Source organism: Hippopotamus amphibius, chromosome 8 (genome assembly GCF_030028045.1).
Source record: "Hippopotamus amphibius kiboko isolate mHipAmp2 chromosome 8, mHipAmp2.hap2, whole genome shotgun sequence".
NCBI lineage: Eukaryota > Metazoa > Chordata > Mammalia > Artiodactyla > Hippopotamidae > Hippopotamus > Hippopotamus amphibius.
The window spans coordinates 55,375,200-55,400,502 of record NC_080193.1 but is presented as its reverse complement, the minus strand read 5'-3'; the positions used below and the strand labels follow the sequence as shown (position 1 = coordinate 55,400,502).

General features: G+C 36.2%; 1 protein-coding gene across 1 annotated transcript in view; it reads right to left on the bottom strand.

The window, feature by feature from the left end:
* THSD7B (thrombospondin type 1 domain containing 7B) overlaps positions 1–25,303 on the bottom strand; it is a 746,295-nt gene that overhangs the window by 230,610 nt on the left and 490,382 nt on the right. Inside the window, exon 13 of the mRNA XM_057745884.1 lies at positions 15,317–15,580. Within this exon, the coding sequence (XP_057601867.1) occupies positions 15,317–15,580 (264 nt within the window). The remainder of the gene's footprint in view (positions 1–15,316; positions 15,581–25,303) is intronic.

The following is a 25,303-nucleotide window of genomic DNA, read 5'->3' as shown; positions in this document are numbered from 1 at the left end:
TAGATCTATTTTTAATTGAATAAAGTTAATTTGGAGTCAATCAGTGAAGGGAGTTGAATTTTGATTTAAAAAATAAAGATCGTTAACATTTTAGAGCCGTTCAGCTAACTATTACAGTAATAAACTTCTGGTCGGTGAGAAGGTTTAAGTAGAAGGAAGATGACTCTTCTATTACCATCTCAAATAAAAACATATCCTAGAGTTCTGTCTGGGGTCATGTCATCTCTTCCAACTGTCAACATCATTTGTATCACCTACCTTGCCGCCTATAAGCTATTCTAAAATCTGTATTCCAAACCTGTGCTTACAGAAGTTTCTCTCTTGACTTCAAATATCTTCAATTGTGGGTTTTTGTTTTTTCATTTCTAATAGTTGTTCTGCTCAGTCTTCAAACTGTCCAAAACTGAGTTTTCCATTTTCTACTTTCAAGTTTATATCTTACCCTTGTTAATCTCACCATCCATCACTGACCTAGTTTTTAAAAGTTTTCCCAATTCTGCCGTTTCTCTACCTTTAACAAGTGTTATCCCTCCTGACTTTCAAATACTTTCTTTTCTCCCCATCCCCACGGACTCTGCCTTTTTTCATTCGCACAGGGGTCTCTGCAACCCTCTTCTAGTAATGTCTCTACCTTTCTCTTTTATCTAATCCAACCTCAACCCTGAAGCCAGAAATACCTTGCTAAAATAAATACAAAATCCTATCACAGCCCTGGTTAACAGCCCTACTTTCTAAAGCAGCAATGTCTTGACAATTTGGGATTTGAAGAATCAGTGGCAGAGAGTAAGGTAGAGTTAGGACAAGGACTTCTGGGCTTCTCACACCCGCAGGCAATCTTATCTATGAGGCAGCCTGTAGGGACTACCCACTTCCAATGAGGATGCCCTAGGTATCAATACTTCATTCTTCTAATTGTCAAGATAATTTGCATTATATATACTACATTTTATTTACCCATTTATCAGTAGGTGAAAATATGGGATATTTCCACATTTTGGCTTTCATGAGTAGTGCTGTGAAATATTTGTGTTTTATGTGACTACATGCTTTCATTTCTCTTGGGTGTATATTTCATTTCTGTCGGGTCATATGGCAACCCTGTGTTTATCTTTTTAAGGAAGTTCCAAACTTTTTCAAAGCAGGTCCATCATTTTACATTCACAACAGCAATGTATGAGGATTCCAATTTTTTCACATCCTCACCAACACAGTGCCTTTTTAACTGTAGCCACCCTAGGGGTATGAAGTAATATCTCATGATTTTGATTTCCATTTTCCTAACAACTAATTATATTGAGCATCTTTTCAGGTGCTTATAAGCCACTTGTATATCTTCTCTGGAGAAAGGTCTATTTAAATCCTTTGATCATTTTTCAGCTAGGTTGTCTTTTTTGTTGTTGACTTATGAGACTTTATATATTCTGGATACAAGTCTCTTCTTACTAGATATGCCATTTGCAAACATTTTCTTCTATTCTTTGAATCTTTACACATTCTTGATGGTGTCTTTTGCAGTATATAAATTTTTAATTTTGATGAAGTCCAACTTATCTACATTTTCTTTTGTCACTAGTGCTTTTGGCATTGTATCTAAGACAACTTTGCCTAGCTCACATCACAAAGATTTACTGTTGTTTTTCTTCTAAAAGTTTTCTAATTTTAGTTACTACATTTAGGTCTATTATCCATGTGGTGTTAATTTTTTGTGAATGATAAAAGGGAGAGGCCAAGCTTCACTCATTTACATGTGGATATCCAGTTGTTCAAATATCATTTGTTGAAGAAACTATTCTTTCCCCATTGAATAGTCTTGGGGAAAACAGTCTTAAAAATTAGTTGAGCATAAATGTAAGGGGTTTATTCATGGACTTCCAGTCCTGTTCCAGTGATCTCTATGTCTATCCTTATGCCACTGTCTTGATATCCATAGCTTTGTAGTAAGTTTTAAAACTAGAAAGTGAGTCCTCCAACTTTGCTCTTTTCTTTGAAGATATTTAGTTATTCTTGGTCTCTTGCATTTTCATATGAATTTTAATATCAGTTTGCCAATTTCTATAAAAAAGCCAGCTGGGATTTCAATAGGAATTGCGTTGAATCTGTAGCTGAATTTGAGAAGCAGTGGCATTTTAACAATATTAAATCTTCTGGCCTATGAACATGGTACATTTTTCCATTTATTTCTTCAATTTCTTTTAACAATGTTTTATGGTTTTTAGAGAACATACTTTTACTTATTTTGTTGAATTTATTCTTAATTATTTTGCTTTTTATGTTATTATAAATTGTTTTATTTTATTTTCTGATTATTTATTGCTAGTGTATAGAACCACAACTGATTTGATATATTGATCTTTTACTTTTTCCAGCTTTGTGATATAACTGAAGGTATATTGATTTTGTACTCAAGATTTGATGAATTTCTTTATTAGCTCTAATAGTTTTATAGGAAAATTCTTCAAGATTTTCTATTTACAAGATCATTGTGGGAAGACATTCTGGAACCTTTTTGAAACATTGAAAATGTTGAAGTATGTGGGCCGAGCGATGGGATTCAGAATGTCCTGCTTGAGCAGTGGAGGAGCTGAGGGTGCGGGGCGTGGAGACTAATATCACCCTGTTTGGTCCTGAGGGATGGCTGGTTAGCCAAAGACGGGTAAGATTCCTCAGAGGAGGAACAACCTAAGACAGGCACAGCCGCAGAGGGGCCAACAGGGGTGGTGCATAGAACCTTCCTTATATCACCGTGTTTGGCCCTGGAGGATGACTGGTTAGCCAGAGACGGGTAAGATTCCTCAAGGGAGGAACAACCTAAGACAGGCACAGTCGCAGAGGGGCCAACACGGGTGGGGCACAGACCCCTAATATCTGAGAGAGGTCTCCTGCCCCCAGGGCTGTTTTGCTCTCCACCCCCAGCTCAGATCCACACCTGCTCAACTCGGACCCAGGAAGTAAACAAAGATAATTGCCTCAGTCATGTGAGGCCTTTGACTGTTTATGAGTGTAACCTGAGAATGTTAGCCCACGAACTCAATAAAAGCAGCCTGGGATGAGTCAGCGGGGCTCTTGATCCCAGAGGTCTTGAGCCCCCCGGTCCCATCTTTCTCTTCAGTCTGTGTCTGTGTCTTCTTCAAGCTTGCGGCACCCGTCACTCGCCTCGAGTCGCCGAGCTGGTCTCGGCAGATCATGTTATCTGCCAATAGATATATCAATAGTTTTACATCTCCCTTTTAAATCTAGATGCTTTATTATTTATCTTTCTTGCCTAATTGCCTTGGCTAGAACCTCAGTTAGAGTGCTGATTAGAAGTTAAAAGTGGACATCCTTGTTTTATTCCTGATCTTAGGGAGGTTGAATTATTCTTCTAAGGCAATGAAGGCAGAGTTACTTTGCACTTCTTAAGATATATACTTGTTGCCTCAAAGGAAAAAAGAGAGTAATAGACTGATTCCTTAGAGAAAAACAGTTTAGAAGTTCTGGTTATTTCTGATTTAGAATAAACTTTGCTGCTTTTTATTTCATTTAAAAGAAAGTTATACATGGATTTCATCACAGGTCCGTAATTTCTCTGGAGAAAGGTTACAACACACACTGTCTTTTCTAGAAAGGTATTCCAATCTAGTCCACAGATCCTAGGCTACAAGGCTGTAGTCAAGTCTTTTCTCACTACCACTGATCACCCAGAAAGAAACTTTTATTCCATATTTGGACATAATTCTGGATAAGAAATACAGGGTAAATGAAACTGTTTCGTTAATGTCCTGAAATTTGCTTCATTTTAATTCCAAATACTAAAGTATGTCTAACTCAAGAGTCAGAAGATAACCTCAAATTTGAAAGTCCCTAAAAGACTGTATAAGACTGTAAATATCTCCACTGAGTATTACTTATCTTTATACACTGCTATACAGAAAAGAACATGAAAACCAGATGTTCCTTTGATGTTAAAAAGAATAAATGAATACATAAACAAATGAACCACTGTTTCCAATGTATCCCTTCATTAGGTGAGTTCTTGAAACATTTTCGGTAGCAGAACCCTCTCTTCAAAAGATCTTTAATGAGATCTTATCAGCAAATCTTTACCTCTAGTAATTAATAAATAGGTCAAAATTAGAACACAAAATGTAAGAAGATAAAGCTAAAATATGACCTGGAGACAAGGTGACACCCTACACCCTGTAAAAAAATAAATAAGTGAAAGGAAATACTGATTCCACACATTGTTCAAGAAAATAACCAAAAGCCCTATTTTCTTTCTTTGTAACAGTTTAGCCATTATGATATTCTGGCTAATAATTTTCCAGATTATGATATCAATTGTTCACATAAATCCTCTTGTGCAGACACTACACATATGAAGAAATAAAGAAAATAACACTATGTGAGGGCTTCTAACACTTGTGAAGTTTCCAATTCTTTTTCATTTGTACATCTCTAAAAAGTTTAACTTAAAAAATACAACAGCCTTAACATATTGTGGTATGCTAAATAATGGCCCCAAAGATACCTGAAATCTAATCTCTGGAACCTCTGAATGGCACCTTGAATGTGAAAAGAGACTTTGCAGTTGTGATTAAATTAAGGATATTGAGGTGGGAATATGAGCACAAACTGGGCAATCCTGAGTGTCCTTACAAGAGGAAAATAGAGGGAGATTTGGCACAGAATTGACACCAAAGAAGGTGATAAGACACTGAAGCTAGGTGCTATGCCACTGGCCTTGGAGACACAAAAAGAGGTCGTGAGCCAAAGAATGAAGTTCTAGAATCTGGAAAAAGGCCAGGAAACAGATTTCCCTTTAGATAAACTCTGGGAAGGGAGTGAGGCTCTGAGTACACCTGGATTTTGACCCAATGAAATTGACTTTGGACTTCTGATCTTTAGACATGTGAAAGAGTAAGCATGTTATTTTTAGTCACCAAGTTTGTAGTTTTGTTATAGCAGTCATTAAAACACACACATACAAAAACTAATACATATATATATATGAAAATTCTTTACGTAGAAGCATAGATTTATACTCTGTGTTTTGCTAACAATTATTGAGTACTTATGATGTGCTGACACTTGGCCAGATGTTTGTGATGACACAGTGATGAAGCAGACACAGGCTTTCCCTCAAGGACCCCACACCCCTCTGTGGCAGGACAGACTAGGTTAGTAAGAGGAATAGAAACATACATGGGGATTTTTTTAAAATAAAACTAAATATATTCACTTAAAGAAAAGAATGAGGAATGATACCTTCACCCACTCTGGAAGTGGAAGTAGGAAAAATGCTTCCTGGACCAGGCATCATCTGGTCTTATCCCAAAGAAGAAGGTGTCTCACAAAAGGAGGACAAAGAGCATGCCAGGTAGAATATGTAGTCATGGAAGTCCTTTGGTGTCCTGTTAAGGAGCTGGTATGTGTAAAAGAGACTGAGAGAAACTGCCAGCAGAGCACAGGCATGGCCACCTTTGCCTTTCCATGTGATGGCTGATGGCTTTTGGCATAATAGATACCAGATAGTTAAGTCAAAACAAGATTGTAACATCTGCCACTGGGTGTAGAAGATAGCAAAAGAAAAGAAAAATTTTGAGAAGTGCTTAGGAGGCACAATTATTAAGTCCTGATGGTACACTCATGTATTCAAAAATATGTTTTAAATACCTACTAATTTTCAGGCACCATTCTAGGTGCTGTGGATACAGTTGGGGAAAAAAAAGTAAAAAATAAAAAGCAGCTCTTTCTTTTTTGGAATTTTACCATCCAATCACAGGAAAGACATAGTAAGTATTTTTTAAAATGTAAATGAATAATATATTAGTAGGTGACCAAGTACTATGAAGAGAGATAAAGGTGGGTGAAGGGAACAGGAAGTGAAGAGGTAGACTGATTTATTAGAGGAGTTAGGCAAAAACTTGCTATGAGCAGAGACCAAATGACAGAAGGGATGAAGGCAGGGAAAGGGAGAGAGAGGAATAGAGGATGTTGAATATGGAGTGAATTTTTGTCCTATTCTTTGTCCAAAAAAATTACTGGGATTAAGAGACATAGTTGGAAGTAACTCATCTCAAGCACCTTTATTTTGGCACACGCTATTCTGTTGACTGAATTAGGTAATCAGAGTCAACATCTGGCCTGTTGTCACACACAGTTGGGAACTACATGCAACACCTTGACATTAGGCAGTGATGGAACACAATAGGTGCAAACAGTTGCTGACAGGATACAGATACAAATTCCACTACGAAGTTTTCTTGTTGCTGTTTTTTTTTTTTTCTCTCTCAGTTAAGCATAATTTTAATACTGGTCCCCTCAGTGATAGCCCTAAAGACAAAGAGACCTGGGTAATATTATCTGTGGTTTGAATCTTCCATGAACTCTATTAGCGTAGATAATTCAGAATTTAGTGAATTGTTTTGCCCACAGCTTTATGTACCCGCAGGGGCCGCCTAGGACACCTCACGAGAAACGATTATCCTTATGAGAAGACTTCTCTGATATCATCTTGGGGAATCCCATTTGTGTCTTCCAAATGCAGATGGAAGACAAAACCCATGTTGGAGCTTAAAAGAGCGAAGTATCAATATTTACTGTTCTTATTAGGAGAGCCAGATTGAGATCACTGTTCTCTGCTTTAGTTTGTCCATGATAAAAATAGAATTCTTAATAGTGAATTAACTCATGGATATTAAAAAATGTCTATAAATGACCATTAAAACTTTTCTTTTCCCTTGACATAGGATATGACTCGTATCCTTAGAAGTGATCCATTGGGGGTATTTTCAGTTACTGTTTCAAAAAATCTTTTTTTTTTTTTTGAAAAATGTACTGTAAAAATATCTTAACACAAATATCATAAAAGTTACAAGTCTGGTAAATCTTGATTAATGCACTGTTTTCATTTGGTGAAAAACTTTTAGAGTATCTAACAGCTTTTGCTATTGCTCTGTAAATTGGTTCCATTATCAATGCCTCCTCCTATCTTTGAGGATATTTTCTAACCTGAAGTGATTATTTCTAAATTAAACATACACACACACATACACACTCCCCCACACACATATAAACCCATGAAAAATTAGAGATAGATAATATATTTTAAAAAAAGATAACTGGCATTTGAAATAAACTTGTCAATTCTATCTCTAAATTTTATATTAAAACTATGTTTTCTCTATTTCTTATTGCTGCCATCCTAAGTCTCAATTAAAATCATGTCTTACATTAACTATTGCAATAGTCTCTGAATGGCAACCTTGCTCCTTTGAAGCCAGTCTACACATGCTAGTCAAAAGTAATTTTTAAACATCTAACTTGAATCATATCACCTACCACTCTTTCTGAGGATTTCACCTGAATTATATACAGACTTGCTTTATCCCACAAGATTCTCCCTACTTCTTCAACATTGTTTCAAAACAATTCTCTCTCAATCCCAAGGGCTTCCTTTGTTTTTTTGCCAGTACTTCTTTCCTGCCTAAGACTCTCTGGACATGCTTGTCTCACTAACTGAAATTAACTTCTATGTACTTTTCACATGGTTGTCAACTCACTCTTCACATCTCAAAGGTATGTCACTTTAGTGAGGACTTCCTTAAAGTCTAAAGATTTTCTATTCAGAACCATAAGGGCTAATCAAGATTTGAAATTCCTCTTACTATTTTTTTTCTATCCTCCACTTGACAATAAACTGTACAAATCCCTGATTTCCCCATAACTGTATACCCAAATCATAGAAGAAGACTAGGTACACAGCAGGTGCTCAATACACAGGTTTTGATCAAATGACTAATAACCCAATATGTAGGTGACATCAGCATCATGATGGTCTAAGTCATTCCTCTCTTTTTCCTCTTTAAAACAACTAATTAGACATCTATTACCAAACAAAAGTGCTTCTGCTATTTCAGCAAAGGATCTGGAGGTTTCTAGTCCACCTGGGTATCCAAAAATAAACAAGGGGGATTGCAGTGAGGGGTGCTGATACAAGGGAATTGGCAAACTGGCCCCAATCCCACTCACAGAGATCGAAAAGAAAGAACCTAGAGAGTACAAAACTGGGCAGATAACCACGGAGAACAGAATGTATAGAAGTCCAGCCTGCCTAAAGGGAGATTCCAGAATGCCACTGGAGTGAGATAGAGAAGAGTTCGGAAACAGAGAATAGGGATATTTTTCCAAGGTGGCTCGCCTCCCCAGGGATGAACAGCAAGGGGCTGGGCTTTTGGAAGCAGCAGTGGCTACCTCTCTGGCAAAGGAGGTAGAGAGTGATGACCTCTTTCACAGAGGAGGTGATAACCACAAAGCAAAAATCTAGAGTGGATTCACAAAACATAAAAAGGGGGTAGACAGAGCATACCACCATGGAAAACCACTGCTTTACAAAGGTAGGGAGAAACAGGAGGAAGGAATAAGATAGAAAACAACAAAAGGTAAACAATAAGGTGGCAGTAGTAAGTCCTTACATATAAACAATCATTCTAAATGTAAATGGACTGAAATCACCAATCAAAAGGCAAAGAGTGGCTGGATGGATAAAAAACAACAACAGTGAGAATAAACACACACAAAAAAACAAGCAAACAACAGCAACAACAGAAAAACAACCAAAAAAGAAAAGTGAGATCCAACTATATGCTGCCTACAGGAAACTTCTTTCAGTTCTAAACACAGAGGCTCAAAGAGAAGGGACAGAAGATATTCTGTGTAAGTGGAAACCAAAAGAAAGTGTGCATAGCCATACTTACCAAACAAAACAGACTTCAAGCCAAAAACTGTAACAAGGCACAAAGAAGGTCATTATATAATGATAAAGAGGTCAATATACACAGGAGATACAACAATCATGAATATATACACATCCAACATTAGAACACCTAAACATATTAAGCAAGTACTAACAGATTTGAAGGGAGAAATATACAACAATAATAGTAGGAGATTTCAAAACCCCACTGTCAGCAGTGGATAGATCATCCAGATGAAACTCAACACAAAAGTGTTGGAATTGAACCATATTTTAGACCAAATGGACTTAACAGACATATATAGAACATTCCAACAGCAGCAGAATACACATTCTTCTTAAGTGCATATAGAATATTCTCCAGGTTTGATCATGATATGACCAAGATAAATCCTAGCTAATTTGAGGAGACTGAAATCATACTATGTTTTCTGACACAAAGGTATAAAACTAGAAATCAACAAGAAGGAAGCTGGAATATCTACAAATATGTGGAAACCAAACAACACACTTTTGAACAACCAATGGATCAAAGAATCAAAAAGAAAAAAAATTATCTTGAAACAAATGAAAATGGAGAGGAAACATACAAAATACTAGGGGATGCTGCAAAAAAAGCAGTTTTGAGAGGAAAGTTTTATAGTGATAAGTGGATGTATTAAGAAATTAGAAAGGGGACTTCCCTGGTGGTACAGTGATTAAGAATCCACCTGCTAATGCAGGGGACATGGGTTCAATTCCTGGGCCAGAAGATCTCACATGCCGTAGAGCAACTAAGCCCATGCGCCACAACTACTGAGCCTGCACTCTAGAGCCTGTGCCACAACTACTGAGCCCATGAGCCACAACTACTGAAAGCCTGTGCTCACCTAAAGCCCGTGCTCTGCAACAAGAGAAGCCACTGCAATGAGAAGCCTAAGCACCACAATAAAGAGCAGCCCCCACTAGCGGCAACTAGAGGAAGCCCATGGGCAGCAACAAAGACCCAATGCAGCCAAAAATAAATAAATAAATTAATTAATTAATTAATTTTAAAAAGGCTGGTGCTTTAAAAAAAAAATTAGAAAGATATCAAATAAATAACTTTATACTTCAAGCAACTAGAAGCACAAATTAAGCCCAAAGTTAACAGAAGAAAGGAAATACAAATTAGAGAGAAAACAGATGAAATAGAGACCAGAAAAACAATAGAAAGAATCAATGAAACTAAAAGCTGGATTTTCAGAAAGATAAAGTTGACAAACCTTTAGCCAGACTGAGAAAAAAACAGAAGATTCAAAATTACAAATAAAAGAGGAGACATTACAACTGATACTACAGAAATAAGAGACCACTATGAACAGTTATATGTTAACAAATTAGATAGCCGAGAAGAAATAGATAAATTTCTAGAACATATAACATACCAAGACTGAATATGGAAGAACAGAAAATCTGAACAGACCAATAATGAGTAAGGAGACTGAAACAGTAACCAAAAGTCTCCCAATATATAACACCACAGGACTAGATGGTTTCACATGTGAATTATACCAAACATTTAAAGAATATCTACTGCCTCTTAGAGTAATGGAAATAAAAACAAAAATAAACAAGTGGGACTTAATGAAACTTAAAAGCTTCTGCACAGCAAATTAATCTATAAACAAGAAGAAAAGACAACCCTCAGAATGGGAGAAAATATTTGCCAACGAATCCACAGACAAAGGATTAATCTCCAAAATATACAAGCAGTTCCTGCAGCTCAATATCAAAAAAACAAAGAACCCAATCCAAGTGGGCAGAAGACCTAAATAGGCATTTCTCCAAAGAAGACATACAGATGGCCAAGAGGCACATGAAAAGCTGCTCAACATCACTAATAATTAGTGAATTGCAAATCAAAACTACAATGAGGTATCACCTCACAACAGTTAGAATAGGCATCATCAAAAAATCTAGAAACAATAAATGCTGGAGATGGTGTGGAGAAAAGGGAACCCTCTTGCACTGTTGGTGGGAATTTAAATTGATACAGCCACTATGGAGAACAGTATGGAGGTTACTTGAAAAACTAAAAATAGAATTACCATATGACCCAGCAATCCCACTACTGGATATATACCCAGAGAAAACCATAATTCAAAAAGACACATGCACCCCAATGTTCACTGTAGCACTGTTTACAATAGCCAGGTCATGGAAGCCACCTAAATGTCCACCAATAGAAGAATGGATAAAGAAGATGTGGTACATATATATAATGGTATATTACTCAGCCATGAAAAGGAATGATATTGGGACATTTGTAGAGACATGGATGGACTTAGAGACTGTCATACAGAGTGAAGTAAGTCAGAAAGAGGACAACAAATATAGTATATTAACGCATATATGCAGACTCTAGAAAAATGGTACAGATTAACCAGTTTGCAAGGCAGAAATAAAGAGAAAGATGTAGAGAACAAACATATGGTCACCAAAGGGGGAAAGCAGGGGGTGTTGGGGTGGGATGAATTGGGAGATTGGGATTGCCATATACACATTTATATGTATAAAATAGATGACTAATGAGAAAAAAATATCAAATTGTACACTTTATATGCAGTTTATTGTATGCCAATTATATTTAAATAAAATTATTTTAAATGAAAAAAAAAATAAAGAATATCTACTGCCAATATTTCCCAACCTCTCTCAAAAAACTGAAGAGGAGGGAACACTTCCTAACTCATTCTACAAGACCAGTATTGCCCTGATACCAAAGCCAGATATAGCCACTATAATATAACTACAGATCAATATTACTAATGAATATAGGTGCAAAATTTTTCAACAAAATATTTGCAAACTAAATTGAGCACATTAAAAAAATTAAAGACCATGACCAAGTAGGATTTATCCCTGGGATGCAAAGATGGTTCAAATCAATAAACGTATTTACATCACATTAATGGAACGGAAGACAATAATCACATGATCACCACAACAGATACAGAAAAGGATTTGACAAAACACAACATCCTTGCATGACAAAAACCTCAAAAGAAGGAACGTACCTCAACATAACAAAAGCTATGTATTACAAACCCAGAGCTAACATTATACTTGGTTAAAAATTGAAAGCTTTTCCTCTAAGAATAGGAACAAGACAAGCTTGCCCCCCTTATCATTCTTATTCAATATAGTATCATAAGTCCTAGCTAGAGCAATTAGGCAAAACAAAGAAGTAAAAGATACCCAAATCAAAATGGAAGAAGTACAATTGTCACTATTTGCAGATGGTATTATTTTGTATGCAGATAATTCCAAAGATTCAACTAAAAAACCATTGGAACTAATCAATGATTTCAGTAAAGTTGCAGGATATAAAGTCAAAATAAAGAAATCAGTTTTGTTTCTATTTACTAATAATGAAACATCTGAAAAAATAAAATTATCCCATTCACAATAGCATCAGAAACAATAAAATACCTAGCAATAAATTTGATCAAGGAAGTGAAAGATCTGTACAATGAAAATTGTAAGGCTTGACTGAAAGAAATTGAAGAAGGCCTAACAAATGGAAATGCATTCTTTTTTCATGGATAAGAATATTATTAAAATGTCCATACTACCCAAAGACATATATAGATTCAACACAATCTCTATCAAAATTCCAATGGCATTCTTCACAGAAATAGAAAAAAATCCTAAAATTTTTAAGGAACCACAGAGAACCCAAAACAGCCAAATGAATCCTGGAGGTATCACACGTCCTGATTCTAAACTATACTACAAAGCTACAGCAATTAAAACAATATCATACTAGCATAAAAATAGACAAAAACAAATGGAACAGATTAGCTCAGAAGTAAACCCCTACATACTCAGTTAACTAATATTTGGTAAGGGAGCCAGAACCGCCTGATGAAGAAGTGATAGTCTCTTCAACAAATGGTGCTGGAACATCTGGATAAATACGTGTAGAAAAATGAAACTGGACCCTTTTCTTACACCACTCACAAAAATTAACTTGAAATGGATAAAAGACTTAAACATGGACTTCCCTGGTGGTCCAGTGGCTGGGTCTCTGTGCTCCCAATGCAGGGGGCCCAGGTTCGATTCCTGGTCGGGCAACTAGATCCCACGTGCTGCAACTAAGAGTTTGCATGCCGCAACTAAAGATCCCACACATGGCAACAAAGATCCTGCATGTGGCATCAAAGATCCTGCACATGGCAACAAAGATCTGGTACAGCCAAATAAATAAACAAATAAATATTTTAAAAAAGACTTAAACATAAGACTTGATACCATAAGACTCCTAGAAGAAAAGGTAGAAAAGAAGCTCCTCAAATGATTTTCTGAATATGACACCGAAAGCATAAACAGTAAAAATAAAAGTTAACAAACAGAATCACATCAAACTTAAAAGATTTTGCACAGAAACAACTAACATAATGAAAAGGCAACCTACAGAATGGGAGCAAATTTGCAAGCCATATATTGGATAAGGGGTTAATATCCAAAATATATACAGAATTTTATACAACTCAATAACAAAAAACAACCCAATTAAATACTAGGCAGAGAACCTAAATAGACTTTTTCCCTGATGATTAGTGAATCATCAGGGAAATGCAAATCAAAGCCACACATGCCATCTCCTGACACCTGTTAGAATAGCAACAAGAGGTAAAAAATAACAAGTGTTAATAAGGATAGAGAGAAAGGGAACCCTTGCACACTGTTGGTAAAAATGTAAACTGGTACAGCTACTATGTAAAACAATACAGAAGTTCCTCAAAACTTTAATAGAACTACTATATGATCCAACAATTCCACTTCTGGGTATAGACACAAAGGAAATAAAAACAGATATCAAACAGCTGTATGCACTCCCATGTATATTACAGCATTATTCACAATAGCCAAGACATAGACACAATCTATGTGTCTGTCAACAGATGAATGGATAAAGAATTTGTAGTGGACTATTATTCAGCCATGAGAAAGACATTTGTGGCAATATGAATGGACCTTGAGGATATTATACAGAGAAGTCAGACAGAGAAAGACAAATACTGTTATATATCACTTATACGTGAATCTAAAAATGCCAAACTCACAAAAATGGAGTAAAACAGTGGTTTCCACAGGATGGGAGTGGAGGGATAGGACAGGGATAGTTTGTTTAACAGTTCAAAATTGGAATGAGTAGTAAGTAAGTGCTAGAGATCTAATGCACAGTACAGTGAATCTGGACAATATTGTGTTACAATAAAACTTGCTGAGACTAGAATTATTCCAACCACTAAAAGGAAATAATAATCATGTAATGTTATAGGTGTTAATTATCACTACAACCACAATCACATTACAACCTATAAATGTCTGCAATTAATATGTTGTACACCTTAAATTTATGCAATGTTATATGTCAAATATATTTCAAGAAAATTAAAAAAAAAACTGTGTATATTAAAGGTGAAAAACAAAGAGCAGAGTAAACCAACTTCGGCCTCTGTAAAATGGGTCCGTTACTTGCTTGTGATGTGTTTTATGTTTCTGAAAGTAAAATCACTGAATGCAGTTCTCTAGGCTAATCTAGGAAGCAGAGCAATGAAGGCACTAATTAAAAATCATTAAACCTTAAACTGCATTCCTATAATGATGCAGGTATATCCTCAATAAAATGAGCTGATACATTGGAAATAAAAATAAGGATGAAATATCACTTACTTGACTTGTACTTTAAAACTGAATTCAATTTGCCATTTTTGGTATTATTGAGAAAGCTTCTTAGCATATAAGATCTTGATGACAGAGACCAAAATCTATCATTTTTTTTTAGAGTTTGCCATTCAAACATAAATTCTCTTTGTCCATATCTTCTGTAAAATCCCTAACTTCAGGTTTGTTTTTTTTTTTAAGGTAATTGAAAACTAAAAAATAGAGCAGGAACTTCATAAGCTCCATTGTAATCATTAGTCTCAGCCTCTTTCATCAGTTTACCCCAACTGTATTTAATCATCATTCTTTTCTTTGTTCACATATCTTTTAAATTATCCAGGTTCAAAAATAAATAAATAAGACCGTTTTCTCCCTGATTAACCTCTCAAAAGCTCTGCCAGATTGTCTAATTTCTTTTCTACAGATTTAGTCTATTAATTTGGGTGTACTTACACATTTTACTCTAAAACATTCAATATTAACTTTTTCACTGGTATTTTGTCAACACCCTTATAAGAAATTCAAGGCCTGATGCTTTCTATACATATGATTAGACCACCAATAAACACCATAAACTATATTCATTTGCACTGGGCTTTGGCTTTCTCAGAGAAAGGGCAACTGCGCTCTCTGCCAGGAAACAAGTGGCCAGAGGCGAAGTACGGAGTGAGCTGAGTCAAAGCTCCCAAACAACCACATTCCAGAAAATCAGTGAGAGATGGATAGGTACATTTCATATGTCCATGTTTTATGAGAGGCAGTGTGTTCTTGATAAAGGAGAACTGAAGCAACTACTGAGGAACAAGGCTACCAATTCTAGACCTGAGACAAATCTCCCAGGCTGTATGTCAAATGTTCTCATCTGTTACTCCTCACCCATCTCCTTACCAGAGCTGTTGCAGTGGGCGGGGTCAACAGGTCTTCCATTTTTATCTGAGCAGGCTATTGCTCGAAAACGCGTGCCTTCTCCACATTCTTTGCTGTCTCCTTGTACCAGCAGTCCTCTATGAGGCTCCCTTCTGCCTTCAGGAAGAATGCAATCTGACCAATTTCCATAAGGATGAGATGTAAACACATCACAAGGACACGGTTCTGTTTCCACTAGAGGGTACAGGTGAGTATCCTGGCATTTCTCCTTCTTCCTGCTTTTCCCTGTTTCAACAAGAGACATTGATGCGTTAATTTCACACCTGCTGTGTTGTCCCTCACATTTTATTTAAAAGTCCCTCACATTTTACTTAAGAGCTCTTAGACTATTAAGTCAAACTCTTTCTTTTTTTCACTATTTTTTTTTTAAACACGGAAATAAGTCCTAGGAAACTGGAAGCAATTCCCACAGCAACTGTGAAATTTAAGTTAATTTGAAAAGAAAAAGAGGTTTCATATTGGAGAGTGACAAGAAACACTTAAAAGATGTTTGTTATACTGGCTCAACGGCTAGAAAATTTCTTGATTTATTAAATATTGGTTTCCCTATAATTTGTTGATAAAAAAACAGATTACCTTGTCTCCATTTTTCATGAAATTATTGGTTACCAGGGAAACCAACAAAATGGTGTATTAACTCCTTCCCTTTTTTTCAAGTAACTTTTTAAAAAAAGTTTCTTTATTTAAGGAACAAAATGATATCCTCCCAGACAATGGCCATGGCGTGAGCCTGGGTGTCACCTGGGGTGTGGTGGACAAAGTGGAACTTATTTTGGTTCCTGTTATCAGACAGCTCAAAAATGCTGACAGAAACAACAGGTTGAAATAGATGCTCAAATCATGTTGGAAAATTTAACCTGAGAAGGTATCACTAGTACTTTGAGAGACCTTTTTAAATTAAGTATTTCAGAATATGACCTAATCTTGCCAACTGACTTTGACCTTTTAGGTGTAATCCCAACTTTGAGTAATGACAATGTAGTCATTTTTCAAAGCTGTGAGTACTTGATCATCTTGTTTAATGGATTCCAAGACAGCCTGTAAATTGACTCAACTTTGCTACCAACACACTTCCTCTAGATTTTTAAAAGTTCTTCTAGATCAAATAATTTCACTTTGTTTCCTCATTAGTGAGAGTCTTGGCTGGTTATACATTAAAAAAAATGTAGGCAGCTTTGTTAGTCTATTTCCAGTCTTTCTGGCTGTTCTGGAAATGCTCACTATAAGCTGATGCATAGACTACTTTCTCATTGTTAGTTTACATTAGATGCAACAGTTCTACAGTTGTCACCTGGATGACTGGCTCCATGCCTTCTGTGATGCTTATGGACACAATAAATAAGGACTCCTACAGGACCTGAAACGATCTTGCAGAAGCTTCGGCCACACCACTGTCCCTCTGGGAGGAAGTATCTACCTGCCTCTACCATTAGGGGCACTTGCTAAGAATAAGTGTGAGGAGCACAGCCTTTATCACCTCTGTGAGAATTTACTGCATGAGAGATACATCAATGGGTTGAGGAGGACTGGTGCCTTCTTATCAGCATTTAACATGCCCAAGTCCCTGGCGCTTTTCAAATGTCCATAAAGTACCACTGTCTCCATCTCTCATTCTTCCATTCTCTTCTCAACAGACTTAACCCTAGATTTTGAGTGTACCTATCCCTTAAAACTATTTGCTATTGCCAAAGTAATAAAACAAGGTCGTGAACTATCTTTTACTTCTTATCTTTCAGACTTGAGCATTCAACGATAGCTCTGAGAGTTGACTACACCGTCATTCTTGAAATATCCTTTCCAAGTTCCATCACACCTTACTTTTTTGTCCCTCGATCCTACTCCACACCCTCACCATCTCTCTGGGCACATCTTTTTTGTTTGTTGAACTCTTCTCCTTCTGTACCTCTTTTAACTGATGAGTTTTCTCAGGGCATTGCCCTAGATTCTCTTTTCTGATCCTACATCTTTACTACCCAAAGAGTTTAAAATCATCATCTACATCCCTTAAATCCCTAATTATTATCTTCAGTCCAGATTTCTTACTCAAGCTTTTGAGCCACAGGCTGGAAATCTACACCTATAAGACCAGTCAAATTTAACCTGGCAAAACCCACACTCACCCTCTGTCCATCACAACCATTCTTTCTCCTTCTGCATTTCCCAGTTCTATCAATATGACCAAGTAAAAAACCTGGAGTATCACACCTGAATAATTCTGTTGTGCTACTTGTATCTTTAATGACAAAGATCTATCATTTCAAATACCTAAATATTTCTTGAATCAGTCCACTGTATCCATTCTGATACCACCCATATTTAACCCTCCTCCAAATCCCCAGCTTAAATAACTATAATGGCACCTTCCAAGACCTTACTGCCACCATATCACTCCTTTCAGTCTATTCCCTGCACTGCAGCCAGGACCAACTTACAAAGCTGGAAATCTGATCACATCATTCATCTATTTAAAATTCACTAGTGACTTACCGCAGTTCATATAATGAAGTCCAGACTCCTCACCTTGGTCAACAAGGCTCTGTAATTAATATTTGGACCTATTAATATCTGCCTCCTGACTGTGTTGCACCACTCTGCCTCTGGCATGTTATAAGTAATACTGAGCATCTTTTAGTTCCTAGAAGCTACTCATTTAACTTCTGGTCTTTGCATGTTATACTCCAGAAATTGCCACCAGTTCTACCTTCCCTCCAAAGCCTAGCTAACGACTACTTGTCCTTTAGGTCCAAACAGATAGATTACTCCCTCCAGAAAGTCATTCTTGAATACATTCTTCATCTCAGTTCTAGAAGAGGTGTTCGTCTGTACTTGTGTAGCATGTGGTAGGCAGAATGCTGGCTCTCCAAGAATGTTTACATCCTAATACCTGGAGCATGTGAACGTACTACTTTAGATGGCAAAATGAACTTTGTGGATGTGACTAAGCTTGTGGATCTTGGGATAAGGAGATTATTCTGAATTATCTGACTGGGTTCAACATAATTACATGATCTTAAATTCAGAGAACCTTTCCTGGCTGAGTAGAGAGTCAGAGGGAATATCACTATCACAGAATAATCAAACAGATGCAATGCTTCTGAATTTCAAGACTTTGGAGGAAGTGAGCCATGAGTCAAGGAATATAAGCAGCCTCTAGAAGCTGGAAAAGAAAACATCTTCCCCTAGACCTTCCAGAAAAAAAAAAAATGCTATCCTGACAACATTCTATTTATAGCCCTGTGAAACCTGTGTCTGACTTCAGACCTATAGAACTGTAAGGGAATAAATTTGTGTTGCTTTAAGCCATCAAATTTGTGGTAATTTGTTACAGAAGAAATAAAAAAACAAACACAGCACCCTATAAGAGCTATTGTAACAGGTACTATACTGTGTGGTAATTGTCTGTAACAAAACTATCTCCCATGAGACTGGAAACTGTTAAATTAGGGTCATGTCTATCTATTCAATCACAGTGTTTCCCAAGGCCTAGCACACATAAATGGGAAACAAAAAACTGTTCTTTGAATAATTGAGAAAAGTTTTTTTAGAAAGAAGAAAAAAAGAAGGAAGAAATGAAAGAGAGAATAGGAAGAAATAAAGAATTATTCATGTGCACGCACAAAATAACCAAAAATTACTGGCAGAGCAAATATTCTGTACAAATATATGCTGCCTCTATATCTGTGACATCCTTCTTAATTACATGGCATCACTGTTTGAAGAAGGCTTTGAGCAATTAGTTAATGCAGAGATGCTTTTCACAATAAGAAGTTATCAGCAGTCCTTAACTTTGATTACAGTCTAGTCATCATCGGTATTAACTTTTGGATTCAGAACCAGCTAGTACTTAAAAAAATATTTTAAAAAAATCAATCTCTGCTACAACTCTAAAGTCATTTTTCCCTTTAAGTCAGATGGAAATTTGTAACTGATTCCATAAAAACACAAAACTACAATATTTAAGAGATTAGTTATCCAGTTATTTTGAATATATATATGTATATGAATAACCTGGATAGATATACCATTTGAAGGATTATTTACAGCGTTGTATAAACAACTGCTTTAATTATCACTAAATCTAAAACCTGTGATTATCTAGTTTGTATACAACACACAGAACATCCAGATATTAAAGCTTCTGGTTTAAAAAAATGGAATAAGAAAAATAAACAACCTAGATGGTCCCCTATACAATGAAGAGACTTATATTTGTGTCTGAATGCTGCTCTGTGTGGGTCTGTGTTAGAGAATCATATTGCTTTACAGTCTAAGCCCACGCCTTTACTATCATTCTTGTTAGAGATTGCTTATTAAGTGTACTATGAAATTACACGGGAATAACCAAAACACAAACAGTATCACAACAATAAAAATAAAGCTTGAGAAGTGCAGATTTTTCACTACTTGTTTTTCCATCAATGATACTGCAAATAAAAGCAAAGAGTATTTTGCTCTCCATCTAAATCTACAAAGACTAACCCACTGCAGTGGCTGACAGTAAATTCAGTGTTTCAGACAGGGGAAATTAAAGACAATAATAGGATACTCTGTGCTTTGGACAAACAGACCTTTAGATAGTTAGATGCATTTCAGGAAAAATTTAAATAAACACCACTTTTTGTATCTTCCCATACATAGAAAAGCACTATGATCGTTACCTCGAGATTTCTGTTCTTTGTGACTAGCAGTAAGCTTCTTCCAAGATGTATGCTGACTGCATGTATTTCTTAACAACAACAAAATCATATATTCCCCTCTACCTCTTTGGAGCAGTTCCTCAGAGTGTCTGAGAGGCTGTCTAAAGGACTATAGGCCTCAGTAAGACTCTGGATAAACCTTAACTCACAACTCTCATGTCGTGCATTCTTCTTTCAGTTGCAAGTTTTGGTGACCACAGAGGCACCCAGAGCTGACTTCTCTCCTTTGCCTGAATTCCACCAGTATCTGGAGCCATGGTCCCAACAGGGCCCCTTGTGGCTTGTCTGTCTCCTCAGGGAGTCCAGACAACTGGGTATGACTCTCCTTCTTCTTGGATCGCATAAATTGGTTGGTGATTCTGAGCTTTATTTGGTGGTTTTTAAACTCCTTGCCACGAGGAGTAGTTTTCCTTGAATTTAAGTTCAAGAAGAGGTAGTGAGGTTACCCAGCTGAAAGACACTGGGAAGATTTTGCTCAGCTGAAAGACACTGAGTGGTTTGGACTAGGTGATTAGGTAGGGGGCTTGACTGGTATCTTTCCTTGAATACTTTAACAGAGTTCGTCTGAATAACAGTGAAGTTACCATATGAGAGCTTTCAGCTCCAAAGATAAGGGGCACAGCTCCTCCCAACCAGTTACAGCTTTCTTAGTCAACTGGGAAATTTATGGGAGTGGCAGAGGCAAGCCCTCACACCATGCAGTGGTCCCATAGGGAAACCCACTCATTAATTCAAAGAAATTTGCTCTGGGGATGCACATATAACACTGGCCATCCAGTGCTCCAAGTACCCAGGAAGATTTTAGACAGCCAGGGGGAGAAACTGAGACATGGGAAAGTGCCAAGATGACTCTAGGGCGCCACCTAAAGGAGTTAAGCTCACAAACAGCACACCAGCCCACCACACAGTCTTCAATAGTAATTTTATCCTGACAAACCCACACTAAAATGGGAAACAAAGCCTTCAAATTGAAGAGGAAAATTAGAAGTTTGTGCTCAGCTAGAAATAACTTCATGCTTGCTCTGCTTCTGTAAAGTCCGCTTGCTGCACTGAGATAAGAACAAGATGACCTAGTAATCAACTGTAACCTTAAGATGTTCTGATAAGTATGGAATGTTCTGCTCCTGCAAGTTTCTGTTTGGAAACCCCCTGCACATAACCCATAGCAACTCCCACGCTCTGTAACTGCCCGTAACCTATAGTAACCAGGTAACCAATCAACCAATGCTAACTGTAACCATGTGCACTGACCCCTATAAAAGTAAAGCTCACCCTGAGCTCAGGGCCCCAGAACTTTAGAGCGTTAGGTCATCTGGTACCGCTGGCTTAATAAACCTGAGTTCTCCAACCCTCCGAGTGTGGTGTTTGGTTTCTCAACAGACTGATTCGATTTCCACAACAAAATCAGAAGAAAGTGGTGCCAGATAAACCTCTGACATGTACTGCCAGGTTTATGTATATAAGGAGCATGTGTATACACGCAAGTAGTTAATTGGGAAATGAAGGAAATCTCATCCTGAAAAAGTTCAAGATGGGACTCTCTTGACATTCCAAAACTTACTTTTACATATGCAGTTAGAGAAAGCTGGCTTTATAAAACATTTTTCAAAATTCTGACCCAAAGGGATCAAAGTCCTTCTAGGAGGGGCTTACAGTTATCTCCTTGAGCCTTTGAGATGTTAATGTTCTACCAGGTCCTCCCTGGAAACTCTTATCTAGACCATCTCCAGTCTCTGAGATTGAAAAAAAAAAAAAGGAGGGAGAGGCTTTTTAAAACCCAAGTGAGTAAACTTATTCCAACTATTATTATAAACTAGTGAGTTTTATATTGTAATACTTGATTCATGACTTAAGTTTTAAAATGAAGCTATGAGATCTCTGGTTGTGCCTATTTATATGTCTTTGTGTACATTACAGATATGATATGTTTCCACCTTTTGTGATGGTATTATCAAAATTATACTATAAAAGAGAACTATTTAATTGGCTTAAAGAAAGTTAAGTGCTCATATAAATTCTCAGAAATACAACATGAATTAACCTTTTTTTTTTTTAACATCACATGATTGCCAACTGAAAAAAAATGCACAACGTGAGAGTTGTGAGTTAAGTTTTATTTGGGGCAAAATGAATACTATAGCCCCGGAGATAGCATCTCAGATAGCTCTGAGAAACTGCTCCAAAGAGGTGGGGGGAAGGTCAGTAAATATGTGATTTTGGCGAAGGGGGAGTCCATGAAATCAAGTGCATATTTTTTTGCAGAAGGTTTCTGCTAGTCTCATGAAGGTTACTGCTAGTCACAAGGAGCAGTCGTCATCATGAAGGACTTTAGTGCTTTTCTAGATATGAGGAGTTACAAGAATTGGGCTCATAAAATCCTCTCCTGAAAATATCTAACTATCTGAAGACCAGTTCTGCCAGTTTTTCCTGGAGCACAGAGTGCTTCATTCCCGATCTCCACCCTGAACTCCTTTCAGGGGATGTTGAAAGTCAGCAGCTGCTGCAGCTCCTTAGAGGTAGATGGCAGGTACCAATGGCAAGTGCTAATTTGTAATTGACATGATCTAGGATTAATCTTTACCCAATAAAAACAAGTTTGTTGGTTTAACTAAAAGAGGCCTCTCTTTAGAATTAAGAACATTACATGTGACACTTCTATTGTATCTATGTTTACTAAATGTCAAATAAGATCATGATAGCTCTAACAAAATTTGTCAGCAAGAAAAGTAATGATATTTTCATAAGGAAATTTAAATCCAAACGGGGTAAGAGATTTTTAGGTGAATGCTTTAAGAACAATTATGTTTTATTGTATGTCTACTTAAAAATAATTTCTTCAGATCTTTTGGTAGCTTGAAATTTTAGAGTTTTACTAAGTTAAATTAAATGATGGGAATTCATGGAATGTCTAGATCATTTCCAAATAATAGAAAATACTGGAACATTAATTACTAAGCAAGTCTAAATTTATCTACTTTTGTCGTACTATTTAAAAAAAAAAGCTAAAGTTGTTTGGTTTATTGGCCACGTGTCTTATACCACATTGAGGAAAAATTATGTTGTAAGAAAATGTGTGTTTCTAGAGGTAACGGAATATGTTCATAAGTTTGACAATCAGGCGTGCTAAGGTGACAAACAGTTCACAACTGCCAACTTCTTGGTTTGTACCAGAGATTGGGGTTTTTAAGGGCTGAAAATTCTGATTAATGTGTGTAATTAGAACTATTAAAATAAATAAAACATCTTTGTATGCAAGAAAACTTTTTAAAAGGGTAAACAAAAAGGAAATGCATTCTGTTAAGGGAAAACAAAGTAATTTTGTCCTAAAGAGAGGTTAAGAGAAAAAGTGAAAAGAGAAAGGGAAAGCATAGGACACAATCTGGAAGAAAAAAGGCAAATTATAAGCTTATGAAAAGAAACCCTAAGAAAGAGTTTGATGTACGACCAGGGCTGGCAAAGATTAAGCTGAATTTAATTGGTTGAAAGAATTCTAATATTAAAAATTAGCTGGTGCAAAACTAGAATTTGAATTTCTCTCTATTATGACCTCTAGCTAACGCTGGCATGTCTCAGAGGCCCATGAAACATCCCAAAGAAAGATATTAAACTAATTAGGTTTATTTGGTATACTAAGTAACATAATTAACATTGTTAAATAAATGATGATAAACCGTAGGTAATATTGTATGAGTAAATGTTATGAATATAAATATTCTAGACGTTATATGAAATTCCTAAAACTCAGATGTCCTATTATAATGTTATTAGTCACAGTCCAATTATCTTAAAATGTTGTATATAACAGAAATAACCAAATTTCTTTGTCAATTGTAATCATACCTTTAACCATGCCATTTTAAGTCTTTTGTCATTTATATGAGGGTGAGTCAAAAATTATCTGCACTCTGGGTGTAGAATTTACAGAAGTTTTAATTTAACTGGAGTGCGGATAATTTTTGACTCACCCTCATAGATCATTATTATTTTACTCTGCTGCTTTTATTAAAATTTTTCATCTTTGAGTCACAGAAAGGACTTTTTTTGTTTGACAATTACAAGTTTCTGATAACTTTCAGATTATACTGCTGAACTGGATAGGAAATTAAAGATTTCTAATGAAAAATCTGATGACTTCATAAAATTGTTAACATGAGATTAAGATCAACAAAACTTAATTGCATTTGACTGAATAAACTGATGAATATGGTTATAATCTTTATGACTTTTTATCTAAAATATTACTGTTTATCTTAGTTTTCTAGATATGAGGAAATCTTTCCTCTTATACTGTGACTAACAACAATTTGATAAATTATACCTTTGCAAGCAGAACTGAAACATTTATCTTTTTCTCTCTTCCTGATCCCTCCAGAACTGGAAACTTCTTATTGTTTTCATGGGAATATAGTTATTTGCATAAATTCAATAAAAATCTGTTCTCCTTTTAACAGGGCACAATGGCAACATTGGTTATATTACCATAGCTTTGACTGAAGTGCCATATTTGAGAATATGCATAGAATTGGATATAACCAGCCAGCTTTAAAGAACTAATACGGACTTTATGGAGCCATAAAGCCCCTTAGAGAAACAGCCTAGTACCTTATTTGCAGGGTTCCCAGCAACCTTATCAGGTGAATAAGAGAGGACCCTCAAGATACTTTGGGGACCTTGAGAAGAGAGGAATTTAGCCAAATCTCTCCAGGTAAATCTGATGGCAAGTCCTAGGCATAATTTTCCTGGCCTTGAGAAGCATTATAAAGTTCAGTCAGGGATTGTTTATAAGTTTCAAGGAAAACAAATTTAAAAGAGCCTACATAATCAATTGCTATTCTTGGTACACTTATGTAAATAATCAGGCCAAGTTTATTGAAACTAGACTTGTTTTACAAAAAGGTTAGTCTTAGTTTGGCTATATTTGGTGGAAATGAGGATGATTTTAGAGAAAAAAAAATATGTTTCAGTTATATACCTTTATAGAAATCAAGTTCCTGTGCTATTAATTATCTTTGAGGTTTGGGTATTCACTGCCTAAAATTCACTTCCTAGATGGGTCCTGCTGATATGTTACATTGTCATATAAATTGTTAAAAGGACATTTTAAGCTTGTTTCTGAAGTTGATCACAGTAATCTATCTTTGGATAAAGATCAGATACCCCAGGACCCACAACCAGGAGAATATATATTGGAAGACATCATTTAAAGGACTCTCTTCAGCCTAGATGGAAAGACCCTTATCAGGTACTCTTA